Source organism: Olea europaea, unplaced genomic scaffold (assembly GCF_002742605.1).
Source record: "Olea europaea var. sylvestris unplaced genomic scaffold, O_europaea_v1 scaffold1024, whole genome shotgun sequence".
Lineage (NCBI taxonomy): Eukaryota > Viridiplantae > Streptophyta > Magnoliopsida > Lamiales > Oleaceae > Olea > Olea europaea.
The window spans coordinates 87,255-97,980 of NW_019227569.1; the positions used below are offsets into that span (position 1 = coordinate 87,255).

A 10,726-nucleotide genomic window follows, 5' to 3' on the forward strand; every position below is an offset into this window, starting at 1 on the left:
ATGGTAAAAGGGTATACAAAATGGACAGACCAAATTATCATCTCTAAAACATGTAGAGTAGAGGATTATTTCAGCTCACGACTTGAAATATTGAATGCTTTAGACAACTTATCGGACTCATAAGCAAGAAGCGGATCCTAGCTCATGATGGAAGAGCCAACATTCTTTCGTGTCTATAGATCACGAGCTTACTCGAAGAAGTACTTAAAATTATAGAAACCTACTTTCAGACCTGTACTATAGTTTAGAAAGCTAATCAAGGGCAAAACCTCTTCTTTTGTCTTCCAAACCTCGAGAATCAAGTTCCAACATATTAACAAGAATGACACTTGAAATAATGATAATGAGATTTGAAATAATTCTCAAAACAAAGGTAAGACACATTTCAACAAAATTAATAACGAACAAGCCATTACCTTTTTGACGTTCACATTCTCTTCTTAGAAATTTAAAACATCAATGTATTCCTCTAGGATCCCATGACTTGTGCCAAATATTTTACGACCATCAAGAGTCACCGTTCTACTCTAAATTTAGCTTGTTCAGGACTTTTTATGGCCACCACAGCTACTTTTCATGATCAATAGTACCAACAAGTACCCTACAAAAGCCTCGACAAACAAGATATGAGCCTCATGAATAAGGTATTCCAACATAATGGCCGACTCTATTTTCTTCAACACGCAAGCTGTCAAGAGAAATCTTGTCTGTATATACAGTACAATACAATGATAAAAACAGCCCCTTCTTCATGAGACCAAAGACAACAGATAGGTTTGCCTTGTTCTTATAATTGCCTGACTCAGCACTAACGGCACCAACCTTAAGAATTTCAACATGAATTGTTTCGGCTTCGTCTTTCCTGCTCAAACGAAAATTTGACAATTCGAATTTCTTCAGCTGTAATGGATCAAATAATGATTTAGTTAGACTCATCATATACAGCACATAAAACGATGCCAAATTGACACAAGCAATAAAATGGTAACACAATAAAGATAGCCAATAAACCCCACGGTAAGCATTACAATTTAGACATGCTGCAATGTAATTAATATAATCAGCACCAAGAAATCACCGAGTTCTACAAAATATAGTCAATAAAACCATTGAATCAGTAAAAAAGTTCCACGATGTGTTAAAAAAGGATACATATTCCAATGTTTTGCGAAAAAATTCTTCAGATACATAAATCTACGTGGAGGGATCTCTCTCTCTCTCTCTCTCTCTCTCCACTTTACATATGTTTATACCAGCAATCAAATTAAGTTCAATTTATTCTATTATTTCTGACGTATATTCAATCACAAAATAATAATATACTCCAATCATTTTCATAAGAGAAACAAATTTATAAATTCAGAAAAACCTATATTTCACCTTCCATATTACAATTTAAATAGTCATTTACTGAAAATGAATTTATTCTGATGTAAATTCAATCACAAAATAATCATTTACTCCACTCATTTTCTTAAGAGAACAAACTTTAATATTATTAAAAAAAAAACGACATCACGCACCAGAACTTCAACATTCAAGATTTGATCTTTGTATTTATTAGTTAGTAGTTGTTGACACACAAAAAGTTTTGCCCAAATCGAATAGCCCAAAGAATGAAGTCCAATTGAAGGATCCCCAAATCAGATAACCCAAAGAACGGCTCAATCAGGCAATTCAGGATAAAGGCCCAAATAGGGAAGCTCATGAACGCGGTAATACCATCGTCCAAGATTGCAAGTCGCCCAAGATTTGAGCGAATGGATTGCCATGCAGTCGCCCAGAGCCGTGACTCTGTTCTCGCCCAAACCTTTGAGTCGCCCATGATCTTATCAAACATAAGATGTTATGGTTACTCAAAGGTGCGGTTAATGAAGCAGTTATTGAGTAGCCATATCACGTTCCACGATTCAAGGAATTCAATTGAAGACGGTTGAATGACAAAAAGTAATGGCAGCAGTTAGAGAAGGCAGTTCCATAATAAGTTGGCCACTATGAAGAAAGTGGGCAGTTATAGAGTGATCAAGCAGTTTTTAAGTGGTTGATCACGAAGAGATCACCCAGGAAGTATAAAAGGAATAAAAGACATAAAGCAAAGGAGACCGAATCAAACACTCTCAAACAGAGAATATGTAACTTTCAATTTCTTAGTTTAGATTTAAACACTTTTTTTCAATAACTCGTGTACTTACGCCCCTTGGAGGTATTTTGTTTTATTTTCCAATTGTAAAGTCATCGCCAATAAAAACACTCCTTTGTGGGACTTTGTCTCAAGAGGTTTGTCCCTTACACAATCGTCTGATTCATTTTTAATTGTTAGCGACTAACTCGCGTGAAACAATAGTAAAGTCTGCTGGTTGTTACGTTCTTCAATTGTAAAGTGGAATTCCTTTGGAGCCTTCTCAAACTATGGAACAGATGAAATAGTTGTAGTCATTTCATCGAATAAGGAACATGCTAAAACAGCAAATGCATTCTCACAATAAAATCAATAATGGCTATCAAGCAGAAAGAGTAAAATTTGAACCTTCTCCTCTTCCTCTTGCGACTCCATTCCTCGCATAAATAACTCTTGGATGGTCGACCTGGTGGAGTAGTAATGGAGAGATGAAGGAAATAACCTGTGAAAGAGCTTTCTAGAGAGTCCGGCGCGGCTGACAGAGCGGATTAAATGGTGACTACAGAAAGAAGACCCGATGGCCAAAGGTACAACCCTTGAAGCTATTGTTGTAATCATGCCCCTTCAAATCAAAATTAAAAACTAGAAAAATTAAAAATGTGGAAAATTTTACAAAACTAAGAACAAAAGAAAAACTTACCAAATTCTTGTCATTTTCTTCGCGAAACTGTTTATACTTGAAGAAAAGATCACCTTCTTCTCCCTACGTTGGTTCCAAGGGAGTGGTAAAGGTATCGAGCAGAATGGTAGATTATTGCGTACGGGTTTTAGAATGCTTGGGCCCGTTTTGTTTTTGCTTTTGTTTTTCATTTTTTGCTTTTGTTTTGGGTAATGTTATTTGCACTCGCAAAGTGCGATAGTCTTTCAAGGTAGCATACAAGTAACAGTTAATAATTTGATTAATTAATGTAATAGTTTTTTATTACCTTATGCAACAAATTTCTAACCATCACACGTATGTTATTTAAGACGACTACGGTAATGAACGATTATAAATAACATTATTCTTTTATTTTTACTTATTATTTGGAAAAAGTCAGGGTACGACTATTAAGTAGCCACATTAAATTAAAATTTATTTTTCTCTTTCTTCTTATCAATCACATATTTTTCAATAAAATAATATTACACGTAAATCTAAAAATCTTTCTTTTCTTTTTAATCATGCATTTTTAAAAAAATTACAATTCTCTTCATTATATTTTGAAAAAAATAGAGCCCAAACAAGGACTTACATGAACAGTTTTTATATATTCATCTCACTTTATATTCATCAATATTAAAATATTAAAATTTTGAAAAATTACTATTGCCATCAAAGTCACATTCCAGTTTTGCCCTTATTGAATTCGTTCATTTAAATACAATATATCCACACAAATCTTATATATTTATTACACTCTAAATACACCCATAATACGATTTCAAAATTTTTAAAAAAATCACTAAATTCATCCCCATTAGCCCCCGTTTGACCCCATTTTTTTGAAATGAAAATAGGTGGAATATGTTTTTATAAAAAATGAGTGGTCAATAAAAATTGAAAAGTTTTCAATTTATGTGTAATATTATTTTATGGAAGATTGTGCGATTGAAAATAGGAGAGAAAAAAAGAGATGTAATTTAATGGGGCCAAATGGGGGGGGGGGGGGGGGGTTTACAATTCAATAATTAATTCTATAAGCAAAATATTACATTTAAAATAAAATTAAATGTCCCGTGGGTGTGTTATTTGCCAAATGAATTGGTACATTTTATTTGATTGACAATTATTATTTTTGCATTCAATAAAAATCGACTTTTTGATATTATGCAATTTTGAAATAAAAATAAATTTATATATGAATTTGAGATAAAGGATAAAGTCCATATACTTTAATTGATGCTAACCATGTCCGAGCTCTAAAAGGGGATATTTTATGAATATTAGAATTTTACTCAAACACAAATTCTAAAAGAATATAAAAAGGTTCAAAAGAATTTAATAAAAATAAATATGTGTAGATAAATTTAAAATGATATATTTTTATTTAATTTTATATATGTCTATTTAGGTAAATTTACATAAGATTGAAATATATGGTCTGTTTGATTTCCATTTTTATCAAAATGCATTTTTCTCTTTCTTCCTTTTAACCACACATTTTTCATTAAAATAATATTACACGTAAATTAAAAACTTTTCTTTATTTTTCATTGACACATTTCATCAATAAACTATTCTACCATTCTAAAATTCATTTTTCCATATAATATAATTATCTTTCAAAAAGTGGATGTGTGTGTGTGTGTGTGTACCAGTGAGGTTGCAACCCCAATTTAGATGGCACCGAATGATAGGTTAAATGAAAATTGAAATTAAATGAGTTAATTCCACCTATCAATTAATGCCACATATATTAACGCCATCTAAATTGAGGTAGCAACCTTAGTATGGTTAAATAGCATTATTCATATAAAAACTATGGATATAATAGTGCCACCTAAAAGTTATTTTAATTTTTTTTTGGAAAATAACTTTTAAAAGAGTTGTCAATTTCAAAAATATTTGTAGAGAAGTCACAATTGATCAACTTTCTCTAAATTAATTCTTGATTCTCAAAAGTTCCTTTTAACTTTTCCAAAGTCATATCAAATGGGCTTGAAAAACCCAATGAAAAAGCGAATAGAGTGCTAAACAAATTAAAAATTATTTTGGGTCTTTTTTCTATGTTTGGTTTACTAATAGTAGGAAAAATTGCAGCAAAGATCTCAAACCTTTTAATTTACTACAGATTACACCTTACCTTTTTATTTTTGTGGCCACAGTCCAAAACCTTTCATTTTATCGACAGTCGGAGTCCATTGGACATAATCCATCAATTGATTCATTAGTCAACATCAAAATTAATATTTTGACTCAACTTGACAAATTAAGTAAAGGTAATAAAGTAAATTAACATTTTCTATAATAAAGCAATTAAAATAACTTTATTTTCTACAAACCTTCCCATCCAACAAATCAAAAGCCAGGCCCACTTTAGAGCTTATTGGTCATGCGAAACCCGCAAGCATATGTAATTGTTCATAAGTAATAGATTCGAGCAAGTTGAGAGTATCATTCCACAGAGAATAAATTCAATTCAAGATTACGAGTTATGTATGTTATCTTTGTTCCTGATGAATTTGATGACATTCTTGTGTATAAAGAGATTGGAGAGAGACTCTTAAATTTGTTGCCCAAGGTTTCAGTTTATAGAAATCCAAAATTCATCCCAAAATTAAATGCAATTTCAATAGAATTAAAATTCTGAACACAGCTGGAAATTGCACGTGAAGTCCCTGGAATAACACATGTTCGTATTGGTATACCTATCAAGAGTGTGCCATTGAGCCAAATGGCTCTCGGCTTGGAAAAACAATGGCCTCAAACGCTCACTTTAACCTTAATTGCCCCTGCACGCACACTACGGTTTACGTCGGTTAGTCCTTGAAAAGCTATTGGTATTTTGGTTCTCTATCGATATTTGATTGAGGTGATTCAAAATATGTTAGAAAGATAACTCAAAGGGTTACAATTTCTCTAGAAGTAGAAAATTTCCAATTCAAATGTTTACTATTCGAACAATGGGTCTCAATTTGATGCTGAAAATATGGAGCATAATTTTTTCGAGTAGAAATTGATTTGTAAAAATCCTTTGACTATATTTCACTCATTTGACCTCCAATTGCATCTAATAGATCATATATGATCTTAATAATCAGTTTATGGTCCAAATCAACTATTGGATGTTTACACTTTGGTTTCCAAATTTTGAATTTCTTTCGTTTTTGCCCATTTTCCTTCATTTCTTCCAGTTCTATCAATTTGCGTCAAGTTTCACCTAACAACCAAAATTAACATTTAGTTTAGCCATAAGCCATCAAAATTAATTACAATTGATCACATTTAACGGCCTAGCTAAGTGTGTAAAATACACTTATCAAACATCCTAAACTTGAACAATTATGTTGCCCTCAAACAAAATCGATTTTGACTTGAAAAATTAAACAAGCATGATTAGATAATTTGCCTTAGGTCTCAAGATTGAAATTTATGTATCAAAACTATAAAGTGCTTCAAAATTACATTGCTAAAATTAATTTCCACTTATCCAATGCAAAATAGATGCTTGTGTGTGAAAATTTGTGTAAAGCATCATAAATTCACTTTATCGTCAAAAAAGAATATAAAAATAAAAAAACTTCATTCTTCACCAATAATATTGCTAGAATACAGAGGAAAATATTTATTTCTTCTTTTGGCCATAGCCAAAGAGTTCGCGCCATCTTCCATGGCCATATCTCTCTATGTCACCCAATAGAACACCCCCCATCCTACGGAATGTGTGCCAAAATGCAACATGAAATCACATCCAATCCTATGGTAGATAATGTATTTATCAAAGCCCATCAATTTAAATCCTCACAAATGGTTAAGAAATAAAATAATATTCACGAAGAAAAATCTCACCTTCATTTTCCCCAAGAATCTCGTCATCAGCATTATACCATTTAAAGGAAAGAGGATTCTTGCTAGAAGAACCCTGCATATACATTGAAAAACAAACACAGAAATATCTCATAGGTTAAGGTTGACTTTAAGAAATAGACACTGTCAAAAGAATAAAAGGGAAGTTAAATTTCATTCATTATAGTGCTAAGCGCTTAATCCTATCTAATAGGATGTATCAATTATGTTTAAAATATAGGACTCCAAGCATGCAGCATATGTTCTAATATTCCAACAAATTGTGTGGACTTCTTTAAATCATACTTATCTTAGGAATGTCAAAGAAGAACTCCCCTTTCCATTCACCTGAATCACTGGCACAATCACTACCAACATCTGTAGAGCTAAAAGAATGGACTACAAGAAGCAGCTACATGGTAAATGAGATAAAAAGTTGACAAAACATCGAATCCTCCTTGGTCCTCCGTGTGGCAAAACTACCATGATTAGTCTCCATTATTTCCTCACAGGAAAATGGTAATTGAGATTATAACACTTTACAAGATCTCCAAAGCTGCACCCATGAAAAGTGAAACATACCCTCACAGCAAAATGTGGCTGAATTCTCAGCAACTGAGTAAATATAACATCTACCAAAAATAAATCACAGCATAGCGATTTATATGTGAAAACAAGAATAATTCTTTTATTTCTTGTACATACATCAAGCTTCTAAAACCTTTCAATCTATAATACGAGTGGGAAAAGATAAAAAGGAAGAAAATCTCCTAAATTAGGAGACTTTGAAACTACCGTAATTACATAAAGCTAGTTATGGAAAAAAAAAAAAAAAAAAAAAAACTAAATATCATATACAAGTAAATAGAAAAAAAATCTTCAGGATTTTTTGTTACTCCCCTTCAAGTTGGATGATAAATATTAACCATATCCAACTTGCTAATGAACTCTTCGAAACTTTGTCGCGATAGTCCTCCGACTCTGATTCATTGTCTTCTGCTACACGTCTTCTATTATTTTTTCTCCGAACTACAGGCTCAGCCATCCGCTCATTATTGATTGCCCGTTGTTCATTCTGCCCATTATTTTTAACACCCAGTAGAAGCAATTGACGAATTTCTTTCGATCTGAGTAGCGAGATTGTCAATCCGTTCATCAAGCCATCAGTTTGATACATCTAAATCTGCTCTAGTAACTGGTACGTCACCCATGTTATGAATCAAAAGCTATCGAGACGGGAAAACCTGCTCTGATACCACTTGACGCGGCGCGAAATAAGGAATTCAAGCGAAAACTTTAAGAATAAGAAATTTGGAATCCACCAAATAATAAAGAAATAAACTCACGAATTTTATTAATGAAAGATAATGAAAAAAATGAACTAGAGTTTTCATGGAAACGTAGTTTAGAATAACTAAAAGCAATGAAAAAGAAATTTAAACAAACTAGAATTGCAAAAAACCCAAAATAAACAAATTGACAAAAAGCGCCAAAACTTTAAAAATCAGTTTTAGAGGGTTAAATGAAACTCGAATGGCCAAAAATCGTCGTACATTATGGCATAGCCGTGAGTATTGTTCCTCTCGTTGTTCTCCTTCCAAAATGGTCTTATGGGCCCAATCCGGAATTAAGATGATGTTTTATTTTTACTAGTATTTCTTTCACCAATATGACCAATATGTCCTATATCAAAATACGCTTTGTCCTTCATTCTTTCCAAATCATAAATAAGTTCATTAATTATCTAGGCACACAAATATTCATTTTTCTATCGAAATCATAACTCAAAAGTGTTTAATATGTTCAAAAACAACAAATAAACGAAAGAACAATGGGAAAATGGCTTGAATGAGAATTTAAAACTTATCGAGAGAGAAGAGAGACAGAAGCGATTAAGATAGAAATTAGCATACTAATAGGCAAAAGGCGATAAGCGATTCATTTAATAGTGACAGACAAGCATCAAATGTTTGGGAAATGAGATTTTATGTTAAGGCCCCTAAAGTTTTGGACATGATTTGCTGCCGTAGTTTTGTTGAATTATGATTTGAATTGTCGAAAATATATATATATTTTTCATTTCATATGGTTTAGGAATAATTTTAATTTAGTTTAAATATTGGGTAATAACATGTGTAGTGAACATGTTAAATCGTGGACCAATAATGATGAACCTAATTTACTTTTTATGGTTATTTCAATGAGCTAGTTGTAATTTTTATTGCTAAATTGGTATTTTTCTGAAAAGTGAAACTATAAAATTTTTAAGTTAATAAAATTAATGTTTTAATTAAAAAAATTAAAAACGGTTCGGTTTGATTTTCTGCGATTTTTGAAAATCGAAACTTAAACCAAACAATTTTGAAACGATTTGGTATGGTTTGAGGGAGAAAAAATTGCGGGTGCACATGAACCCGAACCAGCGGTTTCAAATAAACCGTTTCGGTTCGATTTGCAATTTTGCAATTTTTGTGTGCAGTCGTTAGCTTCAGCCCGGTTCCAAAATTAAACTAATCCCAGCCCAAAACCAACAAAATTTTGGAGCCCATTACTTTTTACCAAACCTAAATCAAAATCGTTCTATTGAATATTTGAATTGAAACTACACGGAAACCAATTCAACCTTTTGTTTCGTCGCCCCTTGCTTTGGTCTCCAGGCGTTAATCGCCCCAGTCACCATCTGAAATTTTTTGTGAATTGGATATATCTATTGTTCACATACATTCAGTTAGTAATTTCTATCACTTTTGTTGATTTTCTTTTTCAAGTGTTTGATGTTTCTCAAATTGTTTTTTTTAGCTATTTGGTGATGGGGAATCTGGTTTGGCTGTTTGGGGAGGGAGGATCGTGCCTTGGGGTGGATGGATGTGACTAGTTTGAGCGAATTTGGGGATGGCCGAATTTAGGGCTGCAAATGTATGTCAATCTACCAATTTTCCATTCCCTAATTTACTTTTAGTTGTGAGGGCTTTATAGTATATAAGCGAACTTTTCCTTTGGCTACTTTTGTTCCAAAGATTATTATTATTATTGTTGTTGTTGTTGTTGTTGTTGTTGACCTAGCAAATTGGACCCTCCATGTGGCCAACCGATAGTTACTCCACGTATTCCTCCCTGCGCATAGTCAACGTACGGTCAGATGCACACGGCCGGAACCAATGGGGGTGGTGGCAGCTGTATACACTCCGACAGTCAAGTTAGCCTCAGGTGATCGGAAAAATACCAAGGTTGTGCAAAATAGTGGGGAGGAGAATATATATTTGATTGTCATGGAAAGCTATGTTGTAAGAGTTTCATTACTTTTGCTTCTTGTCAAACTTTGGGTATTTATAGGTGAGGAGAACCGTTGGATGTGGGACACGTGTATGCATCTGACGGTGTGAGGTGTATGCTCATAGGCATCAATCAGTCACGTCTATAGAGTAGACGGGTAATTACTTCTTCCGATTTGAGTTGACATAAAGTTGATACGTCACATCAACTAGACTCATGAAAACGTCAAATCAATTAAACATTGGGGACAGAAAGGATCTTGACATAGATCTCTTTCTAAAATTGGCGGCGGATCCTCTGATAGAGAACCTCGAGATGTACTGCGCCTCGGCTTCAGGGGCGAGGGCGCTTCGGTCGGTTCAGTAGATTGTCTGTGCCTCGCAGTGCGTTAGCATTTCGACAACATTGGTGATGACGCCACTTCGGAACCACTTTGGAAGGGTGTTGAACACCTCGTATGACGAGGTGGTAGACTTTCCGAAGTGGTTCAGATAGGGGCGTAATAGTGGTCCCCCCAAGTTCAGGCATGAATATTTATATCATGGGTGTACTTGTTTTCCCAATCGGGTATGTCCACTTTGGGATAGGGACCGTGATTTGTGAGAACTTATGGGTCGGTTTTCTGTGTTCACCGAAGCGTGGGCCTTAGGCAGACGTGCAAAAGATTCATTACTATGTAAGGAAAGAACTTATCCAAGACCGATGTGCTGCCAACTAGACGATGCATTGGGAGACTGTCTTAGTTTTGTAAAGTTTAGGAGAAAACGCATCTACCGAGGTGATGA

At 33.6% G+C, this 10,726-nt stretch overlaps 1 protein-coding gene across 1 annotated transcript; it reads right to left on the reverse strand.

Annotated features, from left to right (window-relative positions):
• Nucleotides 1-384: 384 nt before the first annotated feature.
• Nucleotides 385-2,904, reverse strand: LOC111372759. Its single transcript, XM_022995152.1, has 3 exons — nucleotides 2,820-2,904; nucleotides 2,528-2,741; nucleotides 385-900 (listed from the first exon to the last, which is right to left on the reverse strand). The coding sequence occupies exons 1-3, from the start codon at nucleotides 2,831-2,833 to the stop codon at nucleotides 634-636; spliced, it is 495 nt and encodes a 164-aa protein (XP_022850920.1). The 5' UTR covers nucleotides 2,834-2,904; the 3' UTR covers nucleotides 385-633.
• Between the last annotated feature and the right edge of the window lie 7,822 nt (nucleotides 2,905-10,726).